General features: G+C 42.6%; 1 protein-coding gene across 1 annotated transcript in view; it reads left to right on the top strand.

The window, feature by feature from the left end:
* Positions 1 to 22,006, top strand: part of LOC124805144 (glutathione S-transferase D7-like) — a 94,560-nt gene that overhangs the window by 37,751 nt on the left and 34,803 nt on the right. Inside the window, exons 2-3 of the mRNA XM_047265611.1 lie at positions 4,854 to 5,009; positions 14,897 to 14,955. Of these exons, the coding sequence (XP_047121567.1) occupies positions 4,869 to 5,009; positions 14,897 to 14,955 (200 nt within the window). The 5' untranslated portion in view covers positions 4,854 to 4,868. The remainder of the gene's footprint in view (positions 1 to 4,853; positions 5,010 to 14,896; positions 14,956 to 22,006) is intronic.

The raw sequence follows: 22,006 nt of genomic DNA, 5'->3' as shown, positions 1-22,006 counted from the left end.
AGGCATGTGTATTCACATACAGAGATATGTAAACAGGCAGAGCACGGCGCTGCGGTCGGCAACGGCTATACAAGACAATTGTCTGGCGCAGTTGTTAGATCGGATACTGCTGCTACAATGGCAGGTTATCAAGATTTAAAATGGTTCAAATGGCTCTGAGCACTATGGGCCTTAACTTCTAAGGTCACCAGTCCCATAGAACTGAGAACTACTTAAACCTAACTAACCTAAGGACATCACACACATCCATGCCCGAGACAGGATTCGAACCTGCGACCGTAGCGGTCGCGCGGTTCCAGACTGTAACGCCTAGAACCGCTCGGCCACCCCGGCCGGCATCAGATTTAACAGAGTTTGGACATGGTATTACAGTCGGCGCACGAGCGATGGGAGACAGTATCTCCGAGGTAGCGGTGAAGTGGGGATTTTCCCGAACGACCATTTCACGAGTGTACCGTGAATATTAGGAATCCGGGAAAACATTAAATCTCCGACACCGCTACGATCGGAAAAGGATCCTACAATAAACGGGACCAACGACGCCTGAAGAGAATCTTACAGTGTGTCAGAAGTGCAACCCTTCCGCAAATTGTTACAGATTTCAATGCTGGGCCATCAAAAAGTGTCAACGTGGGAACCATTCAACGAAACATCACCGATATGGGCTTTCGGAGCCGAAGGCCCACTCGTGTACCCTTGATGACTGCACGACACACAGCTTTACACCTCGCCTGGGCCTGCCAAGACCGACATAGGACTATTGCTGACTGGAAACATGTTGCCTGGTCGGACTAGTCTCGCTTCAAATTGTATCGAGCGGATGGGGGTATATGGTTATGGAGACAACCTCATGAATCCATAGACCCTGTATGACAGCAGTGGACTGTTCAAGCTGATGGAGGTAGTGTAATGGTGTTGGGCGTGTACAATTGGAGAGATATGGTACTCCTGATATGTCCAGATACGACTCTGACAGGTGACACGTATGTAAGCATCCTGCTTGATCACCTGCATCCATTCATGTCCATTTTGCATTACGACGGATTCGGGCAATTCCAGCAGGACAATACGGCATCCCAGTAGGTCCAGAATTGCTACAGACTGACCTCAGGAACACTCTTCTGAGTTTAAACACCCGCTGGCCACCAAACTCCCCAGACATGAACATTATTGAGCATATCTGGGATGCCTTACAACGTGTTTTTCAGAAGAGATTTCAACCTCCTCGTACTCTTACGGATTTAGGGACAGCCCTGCGGGATTCACGGTGTCTATTTCCTCAGCACTACTTCAGACATTAGTTGAGTCCATGCCACGACCTGCTGCGGCACTTCTGCGTGCTCGCGGGGACCGAACACGATGTTAGGCAGGTGTACCAGTTTCTTTGGCTCTTCAGTGTAGAATACGAGTCATGTGATAAGAATGTATTATCGTCGCAAGTAAGTGTGTGAATAGTGAGAGCTGGCGAGATGCCGAATAGACCTCACAGCAATGGAAACAACAAATAAAATGGTGTGATATGTTACACGAAAGGAATTCAGGACTCTAAACTTCCAGACGGAATGCAAGCATCATAACTTGTGCAGAACAAATAGGAGGTCCGTACCTCTGGAGGTCATTTCCTTACCAGTAGCTGTGGCAAATGGACACTGCACCACGACACAAACACGAATTTAAATACAGCGAACAGACACGTCAACGACCGGACGGACAGTTCATAATGTTGTGAAAAAAAATATGTGGCATGACTGAGATGTGAACGCGGAGCTCCCCCGGCGCGGTCCAACACCGTGGCCACATAAGTATGACACCGTGGCCATTTAAGTGCGCTCAATGTTGCAGATCTTGAGCTTGGACCGTTCACCGTTTCGATTTTGCTTCTTTTTTCAGTTCGGTTCACCTTCTTCCTGTTTTCGTGCTTGATCTGCGTCCAGTTTTTGACGGGCCATCCAATGGGTCGCCTTGCCACCATATCTGACGGGGATGCGATGCGGAGTTTCCCTTTTAAGCGATACTGTTCAACCACCTCCCATCACCTCCTTATGGTAGTTATACTGCATTTTAAATATATTTCATTTTGTCTAGACACTAAACGTTATTTCATCTGTGAAATAGTTACCGAGATTGCAGAGATAAGAAGGGAACCTTCCTTGACGCGAAAACTATTTCAATAATCAACGTAACACCCTCCGTAATTAAAATAAAGAAAAGATTTTGGATGTGCATAGAGATACTACTGAAAGCGATACTATATGTAAACTTCAAAGTTTTTACATTATTTTTTTAGGAGATAGAGACTTTAAACTTCATACGTGTTATAAGTTAAATACCGACACAGTTCCAAGAAAACGCTATTTTCAGAAGGTTAATAGACAGGGTGAGTCTAGAAGACTTTGAAACTTTGGAATGATACAGAAACATATTGAGATAACTTACAGAATCGGTATTACGCGGACAGTATATCGTGGCATCCGGTCGCGGCAGGAAACAAACGTGAACTTAGTTGTCCAAGGGGAGAGGAGCGGTGTGGGGGAATAAGCCCCGCCCCCTCTCGAAGAGCTGCCATCCTACGTCCGCATTCCGTGCTTACACGAAATCAAAACTGACAAAGTTCATACGGATTGCTCTGATTCCTTTTGCTGTCGTGAGAGTCGCATTCGAATCGCTTTATGCACCGGGATAATTCTTTTCACTTGAAACAAAAAGCAATCCACAGCAGAAAGCAAATTGGAGTACACAATGCATTTGGAAGTGGCTATAGCACAAATGTTTGCTGCGGTTGGCAGTGGTGATTCAGACCCGACCTCTACCGGTATCTTACGCAAACATAGTTCAAAACACTCCATATTTAAAACTGCCACGTTATTATGTCCTCACAATAGACGTGTCATTTTGTAGCAAACAACCTCAAGTTTGAAACGTCCTGGCAGATTAAAACTGTTTGCCGGACCGAGACTCGAACTCGGGACTGGTAGAAGTAAAGCTGTGAGGACGGGTCGTGAGTCGTGCTTGGGTAGCTCAGTTGGTAGAGCACTTGCCCGCGAAACGCAAAGGTCCCGAGTTCGAGTCTAGGTCCGGCACACAGTTTTAATCTGCCAGGAAGTTTCACATCAGCGCACACTCCGCTGCAGACTGAAAATCTCAACCTCAAGTTTGATTCACGTAGCTCATCAGTGCCCCATTCCTCCACCAGTAGCGGCAGCGCAGGGCACCGTTAAAATGTCTGCTTCCACTGGTGACGAGAGCGCTCGCTGTGTGCTTTCTTTGAGGTTTCATTAAAGACCGTGTATATGTCTCCCCCCCCCCCTCCACCCACCCACCATCCATCAGACAATTTAGCCAAAATGAAAAATCGAATGTATGCTGCTATTGCACAAGTTACACCCATTTGATACAACGAATGTGGGGGAGAAGCAGATAACCGGTGGAATATCGCTGCATCACAGATGCTAGTCACATCGAATGACACTTGATACTTATATGACAGCTGAGGCTGTTTGCTACAAAATGACACATCCACCGATTCTGCAAGTTCTCAATAAATTTCTGTATCATTCCAAAGCTATAAAGTCCTTTTTGAGTCACCTTGTATAAAGGAGAGGCAGTGCTGTTCGAAAATTTTAAAAAATTATTGCCAAGGGAGATATTTTGGTAAAAAGGAAAAAAGTATTGCTGTGAGAGCATTAGTTTTTGAGATATGACGTGACACATTTGAAGCTGTTTACTAATGCGAAAATTGTACCTAATTAATGTAACTCTTTCTCTAACCGAAATTAATTTTTTACTTGATTTTTGTGGAAGGTAGAGACTTTTACCATCGCCGCGGAGAGTGGTGCGCTGTGGCGCCTGCCTGCAGCGTCTACTCGACGAGACAACGCCGCAACTTCGGAGCTTAAAAAATGGCTCTGAGCACTATGGGACTTAACTTCTAAGGTCATCAGTCCCCTAGAACTTAGAACTACTTAAACCTAAATAACCTAAGGACATCACACACATCCATGCCCGAGGCAGGATTCGAACCTGCGACCGTAGCGGTCGCAGGTTCCAGACAGTAGCGCCTAGAACCGCTCGGCCACTCCGGCCGGCTTCGGAGCTTAAAGGTCAAGTGACAACTAGTTTAAATGAAACTATAAATATCACGTTAACCAGCTACAAACCGTATGCCGACGGCGCGGTGTCTCGTAACGTTGGATACCCCGCTTGCCTGTATGTCATCTATAGCTGTCGCGTCCCGTGTGTCGTCGCCTTGAGAATCTCACGTCTCCTCCTTTCCTGACTGTGCATTCTCTCATTGTCTGACCCCCAGAAATCAAATTTGTTAATAGGTTATTGTTCATCAAATTCGCCAGAAAATCTATGAAAAGGGCTAATATAGCTGTATCGTCCCTAAATGACACTAATGAAAGTTGTCAAATGAGTAGCAGAACGATATGCGATTATTTTTATTTGTTTTACGCAGAGAGTGTTGAGAGTAATGTAAGTTTTCGGGTACACTTCTGTGGATTAGATGGCGCCGAGAATTCTAGAAATCTGCAAAGTCGAAGCAAGATTGCTCACGTGAATTAGTCTTTTCTCAACATAAAAAATCCCCAGGTCTACCACTACGATTAAGACAGAAATTTTAGAAACGGCTTATTAGCAGTGTCTCGCTATTTTGGTTCGAAAGAAAAGATGAAATGGCTGTTTCACATTTAATGTTTCAGAACAATACCAAAATTACGAAGATAGGAAGGATGTTTAGAGTCAGTGAGTGAGGATAATACTGGAGGATACCCCGTTCAGTTGGAGGAGTACATCTTTCTACAGTAATTAATCTTTAAAATAATGGTGTTACTTCTTACATCTGTTTTCAGACGCAGCTTGAGAAGATGCCGATAGTTCTGTACCATTTTCCTGTCAGCCCACCTTGCAGAACAGCTCTGTGCACCGCTAAGGCTCTTGGGCTTGACGTCACCATCAAAATCGTCAACCTCTTCGCGAAGGAACACCTCAGTGAAGACTTTGTTAAGGTAAGGTGGCGGCCAGTATAACCTGGACTGGGTTCACTTTCATGTTTGTAACGCAGATGCACGCTTAAGTATTTTTTAGACACGTTTTATGCAGTTCTATAATTGTACAATATGAAGCTACAAGCAAGGTTTTAAATGTGGATTCTATATCTCTTGCGATACGCAATATGAAATTGTTGACATTACTGTTATTAGGCATACGCAACTAAGCTGTGCAAAAAATATAACATGTATTAGACTTCGGAAATGAAGCATGTGGGTATTCCTGTTCCTTACCCCATGAACAGAGAAGTATATCTGATGCATGCCAGCTGTGAGGTTCACATTGCTATAATGTATACATTACCAATATAAATGGGTAGTGTAATAAAGTTGTTGGTAGTATCTTTGCTATACGTGGGGACAAATGTTATGTATGTACTTCAGAGGAGTCAATGTCGCAAAAATGGTAAAAAATCGCATTTACAGTTGTTAAACCTATAAAATAATTTTAAATTTTCTAGTTAAAATACTGCAAAATTTGTTAAGAAATTCTAGTTCGAAATATTTTTATTTAATTTCTGAAAATTGTGTGTGTGCTCAGGAAAACTACTCAACTTATGGTGTGTTCATATTCAACCCTTCCAATTTTTGGAAACGTTACATATAGGAGGCTGTGGATTTCACTCTTCTGTTGTAGAAACTCTTACCTTTCGCTTGGTATCATTGTCATAGCAACCAGCTGTGTTTACAGTTCAGTTTTTGATCTGTGAGTTAGTGTTTTGAGTCTTGAGTATCGTTTGTGCCTTATTCGGAGTTTATCTGTCTTGTTACTTTTAGTGCTGAGTGTCATAGTTCTTACGATGCCTAGGTGTGCAGCATTAGTTAAAGAGCGTAAGTTCGCTGGGAATCAGTTTACAGACACCTTTTGTGTAAGTGGTTCCGTTTCATCAGCTGCTGACAGTGAAAGTTCTGACATTTGTAGTGTTGGAAAGAGTGAAATGGACACACCCTCTAGTGCATAAAAAAGTAATCAAACAATGTAAGTGAAGTTACAGATGATGCTTCTAATCAACAATCAGTTTTAGCGGAATTTTCTAATTTCGGGATTTGTGTCAAGAACCGTTTGTGTTGTAATCCTTATGGAGGTTCTGTTGACTTGAAAATAAAATCTGTTGGACTTCCCGCAACATAGCTATTATTTGTGCCAGTTGTGAGATGAGACCTTTATATACGGTGAAGAAAAAAAATGCCGCACCTGGAGGTCGGCTTACGATTCCTCAAACACACTGAAAACAAAAATTTATCTAGCAAAAGAAGATCAGGTGCATTTTGAAAACACATTTATGTAAACGAGGAACTTGCAACCGTGTCACATCGTGCAGCACATTTTAATGTGCAGAGGAACCTGTATCACTGCACATTGCCTTACTGGTCACATTAGCTCATACAGTAGACTGTTGGGACATCCTACATACATCTACAATGGAGTTTTGGTTCGAATCCTGGTCAGGTTCCTTTTTTATTTTTAGACACCTGATCACTAGGTCTCGTAGTTTATAAGCAGGTCATCATTTTGTCTCATGACAATAGCCTATCAAATGACAGTGGGATCCATTAAACTGCATGTATGTGTGTACTAACCGCGCAGTGCACAAACATAAGTGGTGCCGCCAAGTTCATATAGCGGATTCCAAATGGAGTACACAAACGATGAATAAGTCAATAAGCTTTAATGCTGAATGCATCTGATAACCAAACTGCTACTTCTGCTGCTCGAGTGTACGCTGCACAGTACCCTAAAAGGCGCTTTCCTGCTACGTAAATTTTTCGTGACCTGGAGCAACACCTTCGGTGAACTGGTAATCTTCATCCATAAATAATGGACAGAGGTAGTCCAAGTACTAGTCGTATTTCACGAACAGAGGACGCGATTCTTGACACAGTTCACCAGTCACCTCGGCGAAGCACACATCGTACTGCAAGACAGTTCCGGATATCTCAAAGACTGGTCCTTGAAGTGATACGCGACGAAGAACTGCATTCGTATTATTACACGTTAACTCAACATCAGTGGCCAAAAGATCACATTCGAGGAGTAGTTTTGTGAACGGCTCTTGCACCAAGTGGAAGATAATGAACATTTTATAAATGACGTAATTTGGATTGACAAAACTAGCTTCACTCTTGAAGATATTTTCAACATTCATAAGAGCCGTTATTGGTTGGAACAAAACCCAAATGCCACCTGTGAGCGTGGCTTTCAAACACACTTTGGCATAAACCTGTGGACTGGAATCTTAGGAGGCGTGCTTTTGGGTCCTCACCTAATGATGGAAAAGTTGAATGGACCCTGTATCGTACGTTTCTTTGCAATACTTTGCCTGACACATTAGCAAACGTTCCACGTGGCATTAGCCGATAGCTATAGTTTCAGCATGATGGTGCAGCACCACACTTTGGAATGGACATGCATAACTAATTAAATGAAGCGTTACCAGGGAAATTTATTGGTGATGGAGGTCCAATGTTCTGGCCACCATGTTCCCCAGACCTTAATCTACTAGATTTTCATTTGTGGGGAAAGTCAAGGGAACACGTTTATAGTACTCCACCCATAGATGTACAACACCTAATAGCTCGCGTGCATGCCTCTTCGGCGATGGTGGATGCATGTATGTTGCAGAGGGTTCAGAGGTGATTGGAATTTCGTGTGAAGATTCCGTCGCAACGAAAAACGCTTTTCTTTTAATGATGTCTAGCCCAAATCCTGTATCATTCCTGTGACACTCTCTCATATTTCGCACTAATAAAAAACTTTATTTGAACTTTTTCGATGTACTCCGTCAGTCCTATATGGTAAGGATCCCACACCGCGCAGCAGTATTCTAAAAGAGGACGGACAAGCGTAGCGCAGCAGTCTCCTTAGTAGATCTGTTACATTTTCTAAGTGTCCTGCCAATGAAACGCAGTCTTTGGTTAGCCTTCCCCACGACAATTTCTATGCGTTCCCTCCAATTTAAGTTGTTCGTAATTGTAATTCATAATTATTTAATTGACTTTACGGCCTTTAGATTTGACTGATTTATCGTGTAACCGAAGTTTAACAAGTTCCGTTTAGCACTCATGTGGATGACCTCACACTTTTCGTTATTTAGGGTCAACTGCCAATTTTCGCACCATTCACATACCTTATCTAAATCGTTTTGCAATTTGTTTTGATCTTCTGATGACTTTATTAGTCGATAAACGACAGCGTCATCTGCAAACAACCTAAGACGGCTGCTCATAGTGTCTCCCAAATCGTTTATATAGATAAAGAACAGCAAAGGGCATATAACACTACCTTGGGGAACGCCAGAAATCACTTCCGTTTTACTCGATGACTTACCGTCAGTTACTACGAACTGTGACTTCTCTGACAGGAAATCACAAATCCAGTCAGATAACTGAGACGATATTCCATAAGCATGCAATTTCACTACAAGCCGCTTGTGTGGTACGGTGCCAAAAGCCTTCCGGAAATCCAGAAATCCCTTGTCAGTAACACTCAACACTTCATGTGAATAAAGAGCCAGTTGTGTTTCACAGGAACGACGTTTTCTTAACCCATGTTGATTGTGTGTCAATAGACCGTTTTCTTCGAGGTAATTAATAATATTTGAACACAATATATGTTCCAAAATCATGCTGAATATTGACGTTAACGATATGGGCCTGTAATTTAGTGGATTACTCCTACTACCTTTCTTGAATATTGGTGTAACCTATGCAACGTTCGAGTCTTTGGGTACGGGTCTTCCGTCGAGCGAACGGTTGTACATGGTCGTTAAGTATGGAGCTAATGCATCAGCATACTCCGAAAGGAACCTAATTGGTATACAGTCTGGACCAGAAGACTTGCCTTTATTAAGTGATTTAAGTTGCTTCACTACTCTGAGGATATTTACTTCTGTTCTTGATTCGAATTCTGGAATATTGGAATATTTACTTCGTGTTCTTTTGTGAATGCATTTCGGAAGGCTGTATTTAGTAACTCTGCTTTGGCAGCACTGTATTCAATAGTATCTCCATTGCTATCGCGCAGAGAAGGCATTGATTGTTTCTTGCCACTAACATACTTCACATACGACCAGAATCTCTTTGGATTTTCTGCCAGGTTTCGAGACAAAGTTTCGTTGTGGAAACTGTTATAAGCATCTCGCATTGAAGTCCGCGCTAAATTTCGAGCTTCTGTGAAAGATCGCCAACCTTGGTGATTTTGCGTCTGTTTAAATTTGGCATGTTTGTTTCGTTGTTTCTGCAACAGTGTTCTAACCAGTTTTGTGTACTAAGGAGGATCAGCTCCGACGTTTGTTAATTTATTTAGTGTAAATCTCTCAATTGCTGCCGATACTATTTCTCTGAATTCAAGGCGCATCTGGTCTACACTTATATTATTAATTTGTAATGAGTGTAGATTGACTCTCAGGAAGACGTCAACTGGATTTTTATCTGCTTTTTTGAATAGGCATATTTTTCGCTTATTTTTGGAGGATTTGGGGATTATAATATTCAGTCTCGCTACGACAACCCTGTGTTCACTAATCGCTGATCGGTTTTGATGCTCGTTATTAAATCAGGATTAATTGTTGCTAATATATACTTCATATTCATTCTTGTTGTCCTTTACAATAAAACTTTCTTCATCTAGCAGATACCATCACAAGGTAACAATACGTCTGAATACCTCCAACTCGCATTTGGGAGGACGACGGTTCAAACCCGCTTCCGACCATCCTGATTTAGGTTTTCCGTGATTTCCCTAAATCGCTTCAGGCAAATGCCGGGATGATTCCTTTGAAAGGACACGGCCGACTTCCTTTCTCATCCTCCCCTAATTCGATGGGACCGATGACCACGCTGTTTGGTCCCCTCCCCCAAACCAATCAACCAACCAACGTGCATCGTCTACAACACTTCAACTAAGACCGAGTCAAGCTGCGCAGAGGCAAAGCCTGTGCCACAACAAGACCAAAGATTGTTTAACAGTAATATAACTAGCTCTCTTTCTCTGACGTTCACATCGATAACTTACAAAAATCAAAATGACATTCCAATCTCTAGAAGATCGTTATTATCATTGGTCATTTGAGGCAGAAGAAATGGGAACGTGCCACGGTGGGGGGAGTGGGGATTAGCTGATGTCAATTGCTTCTTGCATTGTTTGCTATGTCTGGTGCTCATCAGCGAGGTCTCGTGTTTTCCTTCTGCTGGACGCAGGAGGCAGTTACTCGCCGGTAGCCCTCGCGTCACGTGTTGTTTGTGCGGTCTCTAGGACACTGAAGGCTGGCAGCCAGGATGGAGCGAGCTTGTATCCAACAGCATGAAAAGAGAGGACGGATACAGGCTTGCCCCATCCTGGCTGCCAACCCTAGGCATCCACAAGGCCGCACCAACACCACGTGACGCTAGCGCTACCGGCGAGTGACTTCCTCTTGCGGCCAACAGAAGGAATACACGGGGCCTCGCCTCATTCGCCAATGAGCACCAGTCACAGCAAACAATGCAAAAAGCAACAGATAACTTATTCCATTCCCTCCACAATAGCAACCTAAGTTCCTGCTCCTTCCGCCTCAAATGACCAATGTAACTACCACCTTTTAAAGCTATGACGTAACGTCATGCTCAGAGAGCGGCAATGACAAAGTATAAGCGCCTCTTCACGGCTAAAGCACATCGGTTTCTTCACTGTAGTTTCTTTCATTATGACGCGGTACGATACACGGAAAACTTTTATGTGAAGTTACACAAACTCGAAAAATGTTGAGTCCTTTCAGAGGTGGCACAGCAACATCAACAGAATAAGTGTACACGTTGGATACTCACTCTGAAATGTACCAAACTGACATATAGTAGCAATGCATTTTAAACACGGACGTCACCAGACATTCATCTTTTGACCAGTGTACATGAACTGATATACACTTTCTGCGCGACGCCAATTTATAGACGCGCGTATTATTACAGAAATTAATAATTAGTGAAATACGAAGTCATTACATTTTGAATATTAACGTAAGAAACATAAAAATTAAAAGGGTCAAAGGTACAATAGGTACAGAAGAACCGGGTGATGAAAAAGTCAGTTTAAATTTGAAAACTGAATAAATCACGGAATAATGTAGATAGAGAGGTACAAATTGACACACATGCTTGGAATGACATGGGGTTTTATTAGAACCAAAAAAATACAAAAGTTCATAAAATGTGTCCGACAGATGGCGCTTCATCTTATCAGAATATCAATAATTAGCATAACAAAGTAAGACAAAGCAAAGATGATGTTCTTTACAGGAAATGCTCAATATGTCCAACATCATAATGTTATTCACAGCACTATAAAGCATGTTCGGAGTTATGGTGAGGCATTGGCGTCGGATGTTGTCTTTCAGCATCCCTAGAGATGTCGGTCGATCACGATACACTTGCGACTTCAGGTAACCCCAAAGTCAATAATCGCACGGACTGAGGTCTGGGAACCTGGGAGGCCAAGCATGACGAAAGTGGCGGCTGAGTACACGATCATCACCAAACGACGCTCGCAAGACATCTGTCGGACATTTTGTGAACCTCGTTTTTACCTCTCTATCTACATTATTCCGTGGTTTATTAAGGTTTCAAATTTATACTGACTTTTTGATCACCCCGTATACTGAGGTGACAAGACATGGGATAGCGACATGGCCGGCCGGGGTGGCCGAGTGGTTCTAGGCGCTACAGCCCGGATCCGCGCGACCGCTACGGTCGCAGGTTCGAATCCTGCCCCGGGCATGGATGTGTGTGATGTCCTTAGGTTAGTTGGGTTTAAGTAGTTCTAAGTTCTAGGGGACTGATGACCTCAGAAGTTAAGTCCCATAGTGCTCAGAGCCATTTGATAGCGACATGCACATGTACAACCGTCGGTAGTATCGCGTATACGAGCTATAAAAGGACAGTGCATTGGCGGAGCTGTCGTTTGCACTTGGGTGATTCATGTAAAAAGGTTTACGAAGTGATTGAGACAGCACGACAGGAATTAACAGACTCTGAACGCAGAATTGTGGTCAGAGCTAGACGCATGGGACATTCATTTCGCAAATTGTTAGGGAATTCAGTATTCCGAGGTCTACGGTGTCAAGAATGTGCCGCGAATACTAAATTTCAGTCACTACTTCCATTTACTTACTTACAACGCAGTGGCCGACGGCCTTTACTTAACGGCTGACAACAGTGGTGTTTGCATAGAGTTGTCAGTGTTAACAGACAAGCAACACTACATGAAATCGCCGCAGAGGCGAATTTGAACGTACTGTACGAAGAATGTATCCGTTAGGACAGTGCGGCGAAATTTGGCGTTAATGGTCCATGGTAGCAGACGACCGATGCAAGTGTCTGCCTACATCGCCTGCAGTGCCTCTCCTGGGCTAGTGACCATATCGATTGGACCCTAGATGACTGGAAAACCGTGGCCTGGTCAGATGAGTCCCGTTTTAAGTTGATAAGAGCTGAAGCTAAGGTTCGAGTGTAGCGCAGACCCCACGATGTTATGGATCCAAGATGTCAACAGAAAATGGTTCAAATGGCTCTGAGCACTATGAGACTTAACTTCTGAGGTCATCAGTCCCTTAGAACTACTTAAACCTAGCTAACCTAAGGGCATTACACACATCAATGCCCGAGGCAGGATTCGAACCTGTGACCGTAGTGTTCGCGCGGTCCCAGACTGTAGCGCCTAGAACCGCTCGGCCACTCTGGCCGGATATTCGTCAACAGGGCACAGTGCAAGCTGGTAGTGGCTCCATGGTAGTATGGGCTGTGTTTACGTGGAACGGACTGGGCCAGCGTGTACACATACATAGATACTCCTCACTCCACTTTACGGCTAGTAGTGGAGGCTATCCCGTACCACTTTTAGTCATTTCCTCCCCCAGATAGAGCGAGGGAAGAACGACTGCCTGTATGCCTCCGTATGAGCCCTAATTTCGCCTATCTTTCTCAGTGGTCCTTAGGCATGGTGTATGCTGGAGGCGACAGATCTGCTCTGCAGTGAGCTTAAATGCCGGTTCTCTAAATTTTCTCAGTGGTGTTCCCCGAAAAGAACGTCGCCTTCCCTCCAGAGATTCCCTTTTGAGTTCCTGAAGCATCTCCGTAACTAGTAACAAAAGTAGCAGCCAGCCTCTGAATTGCTTCAGTGTCTATCTTTAAGCCGATCTGGTACTGATCCTAAACACTCGAGCAGTACTCAAGAATAGGTCGCACTAGAGACCTATATCTGTCTACTTTACAGATGAATCACACTTCCCTATAATTCTCCAGGAAACAGAAATCGACCACTCGCCTTTCCTACCAAAATCCTCACATGCTCGTTCCATTTCATATCACTCTGCAACGTTACACGTCTGGAGGTTCAGCTACTTGGAGGCCATTCGCAGTCATTCATGGATGCCGTGTTCCAAAACAACGATGTGATTTTATGGATGACAATGCTCCATATCATCGGGCCACAGATGTTCACAATTGGTCTGAAGAAGATTGTGGACAATTCGAGGGAATGATTTCGCAATCCAGATCGCCCGACATGGATCGCATCGGACATTTATGGGACACAACGGAGAGGCCACTTCAAGCGCGACATGCTGCACCGGCAACAATTTCGCAATTATGGACGGTTATAGAGGCAGCTCTGCAGAGCTTCCAACGACTTGTTGTGTCCACGCCACTTCGAGCTGCTGCACTATGCCGGACAAAAGGAGTTCCGACATGAAATCAGGAGGTATCCTTGAGTTTTGTAACCTCAGTGCAAGTTTGTTTAACCAAGAGCTTTTTGACTAACGAACAGCAAAAATTATCGGTACTATTTTGCGGGTGAGAAATTTTAATGTGCACAGGGATCGCCAAAGTTCGCCAAAAAGTGTCTAAAAATGTACTCTCTTAATCTGAATAATTAACGAACTAATATGTTATCTTGGTGAAAGTATACATTCTTGGAAACACAAAATTTGGTGCTACAAAACTTTGGCACTAGATTTTGGAAAGAATTTCACATTAAGATTGGAATATTCTGGAACACGGAAATTTTCAACATAAAGAATTTCTGAAACAAAGTTTTGGAAAAAGTATAACCTATGATGCAAAGTGCGGAATAAGGGCTTAAATAAAATAACTCTAGCATCAATGAATTTTGAAGTGCACATGGTCCCTAGTTATTTTAAATTATGAATATTTATTTAAATAAAATATTTCCAGATGAATTAAATATGTTATGGTCATCAGCAGTAGACTAATCACACAGTGAAAAATGAAATGTCGCTTGAATAGGAAATTACTTCGTGTAACTATTGCACGTGTACTACTATTGGAAAAAAAGATAAGAAAAGAAAACTATAATATTGGGTTCAAGAGTGGTACAAGAACGACGCGGATAATTCCACCTTGCCTTATTACAAGCAACAGTTTGATTCTGAATGTTAGAACAACTCTACAGAATTCAGGAACTAGTAAGCGGGACAAAACTCTATCCAGGCGAGAAATGATTTGCCATATATTGCTACTTAAGTTGGTTATGTCATTCCAAATTGACATAACCATCATGTGTCTTGATATTTACATTTGTCTTTATGTCTGTTAAAATGTGAGCGTATATATTCTGTCTCCGAGTAATTTTTCCATGCATTGCAGAGATTACTCACACGAACAAACCACTGGTAGCTCAGAGCTCTGAGAATGAGTAAATTTTATAATGTTACGAATAATATATGTTCAGGAATGACTAATTTAAATTTTTTTTGGTATAATCTGTATCTCCTACTGCACGGATGAAATATCTAATTTCGTATTATTTAAGAGTAACTGTGACTGCGAGTTGTGACCAAATCCCTTCGTTTCAGATGAATCCAGAGCACATAATACCGTCTCTGGACGACAATGGTTTAATCATATGGCATAGGTAAGCATATTTTGTTCAATGATAATTTCTATAGTGAATAAGATTCTTTCTATTCTGAAACTATAATGCCGAGTCGCATTATTATAACAGTCAGCTAGTGAAGGGATATGAAGCAGACGTGCTCAGTCTTGAGTAGTTAGGCCTCGACACTATCTGCAGCCATGCTTTCTGCTGTGTTCCACACACCTACTGAAATGCATATGAATAAAGACACAGTCTTCGTCATTTGGTGTGGTGTATCATGCTAAACGGTTTCGGCCTTCGTTGCAGGTCTTCCTCAGGTCCGTACAGCGAAGCTCAGCTAGTGGACGTGGCAAAGATTCAGTTAAACTGAATAAAATATATCAAGTGACCCAGTCCGTGTCTTTCTTCATTAGCAATTCCGATATCCTGGTTAAACTGTTTAATTCTTCACTATCGTCGTCGTTGTCGTCGTCGTCGTCATTGTCGTCAGATGTTTATGGAAGCCGCCACGAATGCTCAAACGTATTTCAAAAACTCGTGGAAGATGAAAAACTGTCATAGCAGTGTCACGCTGCAAGCAAAGCGTATATTTGTGCTTAAGCTTCCCTTCGTAAAAAATAACTGAAATTGCGGTGTAGCCTTTTTTCATTATCGACGCTAACGAACTCAACTAAAATATCAGAAAATATCAACTAAAAGAGCAGTTTCCCTTAATGCCGCAATATCCCTTTATCAAGCTGGGACCTACCTCCTCAGACAGTGTGGAATATCATCAGTTCCTGTACATAGTCCAGTGGGGTGATATTTCCTCCGTTACGTAAGGGCTTGTGTAATGTAAGTGGTAAAATGCCATCTAATAATATGATTATCGGTTCTTGCACATGTTCGTAGGGGAAATGGAGGTTGCTCATTGCGTCTATGGTATTCGACAAGTCATACGTGTATTGTGAATCACGCCAAATGATCAAATTAGGAAGCTCGGTTACGTTGCTGGTTGCGGGTTTGGAAAATCTGGAGTTTAGCAGTGGACTGGCGAGCGCTGCCAGTCCTTTATAACCGTACATTCTGGGCAGGCTTCAGCGAGCACTCTGAGACGCGACAGTGGAACGTTGCGTGTCACAGAGGACGGAAACCTTGGCTTAACCACCTGTATCGCGAAGATAGTACAGATTTCTAGAAGAAACTCCTCAACCTCTGGGTGTGCTACGTGTCGATGTGGTGGATGGCTGCTGAGACGAAAGAGCAGTTAGTGGGCATCCTGTAATTAACCTGCCGCACCTCAGTTATATAAGGCTTATACAGCAAAACGGGGCTTTGTCTTGGTGGACACCTATTTCCATGGCTGCTAGTGTCACATCCACTGGTTGTATCTACCACCCAGCCACCAAAGACAGCGCGGCAGGGTAGTCATCCAGACCAGCCAACAATAATTACAAAAAATATGCTCAATGACAGGATTCATTTATATCAAAATCTATTTACAGTTCTGGAAAAGAAGAAGGGATATTCGAAATTGTGTGTCAATATATTCAGAAAGCTCTAGAATGTATAACTGCACCGCTAAAATCAGTGAAACGGCTTACAATCCGACCAGCTGCTTATATGAAACATCTACATCTAAACCTACGTCTACACCCAAATGGTTCATACTTAAGAGCTCGGCAGAGGGTTTATCGAATCAGTTTAATACTATTCTTCTACTGTTCCACTCTCAAAACTGCACAGGGGAAAAACAAATACTTAAAGCGTTTCGCGAGAGCAATGATTTCTCTTATTTTATTACGATGCTTCTTTATAACACTTTTTGGTGTTTAGGGTCAGTTGGCACTTTTCGCACCATGCAGATATCTAGTCTAAATCATTTTGCAATTGGTTTTCATCTTCTCATGACTTTACTCGACCCTAAACGACAGAATCATCTGCAAACAATTTGAGTGCTGCTGAGATTGTCTCGTAAATCGTTTATGTGGATTAGGAACAGGAAAGGCCTATAACACGTCATTTGAGAACGCCAAATATTGCTTCTGTTTTACCCGATGATTTTCCGTCACTTACTGTGGCTGCTTCTGTCCCCCAGCCAGATGCAGTCGCTTGTCTTGTTTGAGAGTAAACTTCTCAGAATGCAACATCCGGGCGGTCACAGAGGGTGCGATTTTTCGTAGTTGGGAGGTCCAATTTTATGTGCATTATGGGGCCCCTTAGGGACGTCTCTGCCGAGGAGGGGAAGAAGAAGAAAGCCAATGTGCATGCCGGGTGGAGTCATTCCAGACGTGGAACGAATCCTCCTAGATGCCAGGAAATGCACAAGCTGCAGCCATCTGCAGGTGGTGGCTGACTTTGGTACCAATGACGTGTGTCGCTTTGGATCGGAAGAGATACTCTCTGGTTTTGAGCGGCTATCCAGAAGTGATAAAGGCTGCCAGTCTTGCTTCCGAGATGGACAGGACCGAATGCGGACCTCTGGTACAGAGCCGAATGGACGGTCTGAATCAGAGGCTCAGACAGTTCTGCGACCGCGTAGGCTGCAGATTCCGCGACTTGCGACATAGGGTGGTGGGGTTTCGAGTACCGCTAAAGAGGTCATGAGTCCATTATACGCAGGAGGCGGCTAGCGAGAGCTGTGTGGTGTGGACTAGGCGGTTTGTTAGGTTAGAGGGTCTCGCGAAACTCAACAAGGGCTTCAATCTCAAACGGAGCAAGTAGAACTCAGTAAGAACGTAGATCTAGGAACCACCGGTATAACAGTTGTAAATTGTCATAGTTGTGTTGGCAAAGTACTAGAGCTCCAAGCGTTGGTAGAAAGCACTGATGCTCAAATCTGGAGACAAGTTCAGCCGAAATTTTTGCGTTGGATCTAACGGTGTTCGGAAAGGTAGACTAAACACAGTTGGCGATGGCGTCCTTGCTGATATTAGTAGTAGCTTATCTTGTAACGAAATTTAAGTAGATAGTTCCTGTGAGTTATAAGCCATTCTTGGCAACCGGAAAAAAATAATAATTGGATCCTTTTACCGAAATCCTAACTCAGATGATTCAATTGCTGAAATATTGAAATAAAGTATGTATCTTATTTCAAACACCTACCCGACTCATACAATTGGCGGTGACGTCAATTTACCATTGATATGTTGGCCAAAATACATGTTTAAATCCGGAGGTACGCATCAAACAGCATCCAAAATTGTACTAAACTTATTCTCTTACAATTATTTCGAACCATTAGTTCATGAGCCCTCTCAAATAGTAAATAGTTGAGAAAACACACTTGGCTCCTTAGCAACAAATAATCTACATCAACATCTACATAGTTACTCTGCAATTCACACTTAAGCGCCTGGCAGCAGGTTCATCGAACCATTTTCATACTACTTCTCTACCATTCCACTCTCGAATGGCGCGTGGGAAAAAGGAACACCTAAATATTTCCGCTCGAGCTCTGATTTCTCTTATTTTATTATGATGATCATTTCTCCCTACGTAGGTGTCAACAAAATATTTTCGCATTCGAAAGAGAAAGTTGGTGATTGAAATCTTGTAAATAGATCTCGCCGCAAAGAAAACCGCCTTTGTTTAAGTGACTGCCATCCCAACTCGCTTATATCAGAGACACACTCACCCCTATTGCGCGATAACACGTAACGGGCTGTCCTTCTTTGCAATTTTTCGATGTCCTCCGTCAATCCTACCCGGTAAGGATTCCACCCCGTGCAGCAATATTCGAACAGAGGACGGACGAGTGTAATGTAGGCTGTCTCCTTAGTGGGTTTTTTAATTGTATTTGTCGTCTGATGATTTTACTAGACGGTAAATTGCAGCGTTATCTGCAAACAATTTAAGGGGGTGCTCAGATTATCACCTAGAGCATTTATGCAAATCAGGAACAGCAGAGGGCCTATGACACTAACTTGCAGAACGCCAGATATCACTTCCGTTCTACTCTGTGATTTACCTTATATCACTACGAACTGTGACCTCTCTGAGAGGAAATCACGTATCCAGCCACACAACTGAGACGATACTTCATATGCATGCAATTTGATTAATAGTCGCTTGTGAGGAACGGTATCAAAAGCCTTCTGGAAATCTAGGAATATGGAATCGATCTGTGGTCCCTTTTCGACAGCACTTATTGCTTCATCCTGAGCTAATAACGAGCATCAAAACGGATATAGGAATTAGTGAACACACAGTGTCGTAACGAGACTAAATACCGCTACTCTCAAACTCTCCAAAAATAAACTAAAAATATATCTATTGTACAAAGCGGATAAAAATTACCTTGGCGCCTTCCTGAGGGGCAATCTCCACACCCTCAAAATTACCAATGTCAATGTAGACCAGATGTGGTTTGAATTCAGAGAAATAGTGTCGACAGCAATTGAGAGATTTATACCGAATAAATTAACAGATGACGGAGTTGATCCGTCATGGTACAGATAACAAGTAAGAACACTGTTGCAGAAACAAACAAAAAAGCATGTCAAATTTAAATGAACGCAAAATCACCAAGATTGGTGATCTTTCACGCAAGCTCGATATTTAGCGCGGACTTCAATGCGAGATGCTTACAATAGTTTCTACAATGAAACTTCGTCTCGAAACCTGGCAGAAAATTCGAAGAGACTCTGGCCGTATGTAAAGTATACAAGGGACAAGACACAATGCCTTCTCTGCGCGATAGCAATGGAAAAAAATATAACGACAGTGCTACTAAAACAGAGTTATTAAACACTGTCTTCCAAAATTCCTTCACCAAAGAAGACGAAGTAGATTTTGCAGAATTCGAATCAAGAGTATCTGCCAACATCAGTAGCTTAGAAGCAGATATCCTCAGAGTAGTGAAGCAACATAAATAACTTAATAAAGGCAAACCTTCCGGTCCAGATTATATACCAATTAGGTTCCTTTCAGAGTATGCTGATGCAATAGCTCTGTACTTCATCCATACTGGAAAGCCGCACAGGTCACACCAATATTTAGGAAAGGCAATAGCAGTAATCCACTAAATTACAGGCCCATATCATAAACGTCAACATGCAGCACGATTCTGGAATATATATTGTGTTCGAACATTATGAATTAATTGAAGAGAACGGTCTACTGGCACATTGTTAACACGGATTTTGAAAACACAAGACAACTAGCTCTTTACTCACACCAAGTGTTGAGTTCTATAGACAAGGGATTTCAAGTTGATCCGTATTTATAGATTCCCAGGAGGCTTTTGACAACGTACCTCTCAAGCGGCTTGTAATCAAATTACACGTTTGTAAGTAGGCTGTTTATGTTTTCTCTATGTAAGTAGGCTGTTTATGTTTTCTTATTGGCAACGTTACGTAGCGCTCAATATGAAAATCACTGGCTGTGCTGTGTGCAGTCTGTGGCTAGTTTGCATTGTTGTCTGCCATTGTAGTGTTGGGCAGCGGCAGCTGGATGTGAACAGCGCGTAGCGTTGCGCAGTTGGAGGTGAGCCGCCAGCAGTGGTGGATGTGGGGAGAGAGATGGCGGAGTTTTGTAATTTGTCATGAACTGCTATATTTATATATGATGATATCAAGGTAAATACATTGTTTGTTCTCTATTAATATCTTTTATTTGCTAACTATCCCTATCAGTAGTTAGTGCCTTCCATAGTTTGAATCTTTTATTTAGCTGGCAGTAGTGGCGCTCGCTGTATTGCAGTAGCTTGAGCAGCGAAGATTTTTGTGAGGCAAGTGATTTGTGAAAGGTATAGTTTAATGTTAGTCAGGGCCATTCTTTAGTAGGGAATTTTGAAAGTCAGATTGCGTTGCGCTAAAAACATTGTGTGTCAGTTTAAGCACAGTCGTGTATAATTGTTCAAAGGGGACGTTTCACGTTTATGTAATATGGTGTCAGGTATGCGACCGGATTCGTGATTTCCTGTCAGAGAGATCACAGTCCGAAGTAATTGACGGAAAGTCATCGGGTAAAAAAAGTGATTTCTGGTGTTCCCCAAGGTAGCACTATAGGCCTTCTGCTGTTCCTTATCTACATAAACGATTTAGGAGAATCTGAGCAGCCGTCTTAGGTTGCTTGCAGATGATGCTGCCGTCTATCGTCTAGTAGAGTCATCAGGAGATCAAAACGAATTGCAGAGCGATTTAGATAAGATATCTGTATAGTGCGAAAATAGGCAATTGACCCTAAATAATGGAAAGTGTGAGGCCATACACATGAGTGATAAAAGTAATCCGTTTAACTTCGGTTACACGATAAATCAATCACATACAAATGCCGTAAATTCTGCTAAATACCTAGGAATTACAATTACGAATAACTTAAATTGGAAAGAAGACAGAAAATACTGTCGACAAAGTGAACCAATGACTGCATTGTCTTTTCAGAACACTTAGAAGATGCCACAGATCTGCTAAAGAGACTGCCTGCACTACACTTGTCCTTTCTCTTTTAGAATACTGCTGCGCAGTGTGGGATCCTTACCAGGTGGGACTAACGGAGTATATCGAGAAAGTTCAAAGAAGAGCACCATGTTTTGTATTATCGAGAATAGGGGAGAGAATGTCATGGCCATGACACATGATTTAGGGTGGACCCCATTAAAACAAAGGTGCTACTCGTTGCCATGGTATCTTCTCACGAAATTTCTATCTCCAGCTTTTTCCTCTGAGTGCAAAAATATTTTGTTGCCACCGACCTTCGCAGGGAGAGACGATCATCATAATAAAATAAGGGAAATTAGATCTTGCATGGAAAGATATAGGTATTCGTTTTTTCCGCGGGCTGTTCGAGAGTGGAATAACTGAGAATTATTGTGATGGTGGTTCGATGAACTCTCTGCCAGGCACTTAAGTATGATTTGCAGAGTGTCGATATAGATGTAGATGTATTACAAACTGGGACATTTTTGACAGGAAATCACGAATTCAGTCGCGCAACTACCATACTCCACAGCTAGGTGATCTGATTAGAAGCGTCCTGTGAGGAACTGTGTCAAAACTGTTTTGGAAATCTAGAAATATGCACTGAATGTGAGGTCCCCTGTCGGTAGCGCTCCTCTGACTTAATTGCTATGCTGGCTGTGCCGAAAGACCTGCCTTTATTAAGT

The sequence above is a fragment of the Schistocerca piceifrons genome, chromosome 7, assembly GCF_021461385.2.
Source record: "Schistocerca piceifrons isolate TAMUIC-IGC-003096 chromosome 7, iqSchPice1.1, whole genome shotgun sequence".
NCBI classification, from domain to species: domain Eukaryota; kingdom Metazoa; phylum Arthropoda; class Insecta; order Orthoptera; family Acrididae; genus Schistocerca; species Schistocerca piceifrons.
Note: the sequence above shows the minus strand (reverse complement) of the source record. Positions and strands in the feature narration are given on the sequence as shown.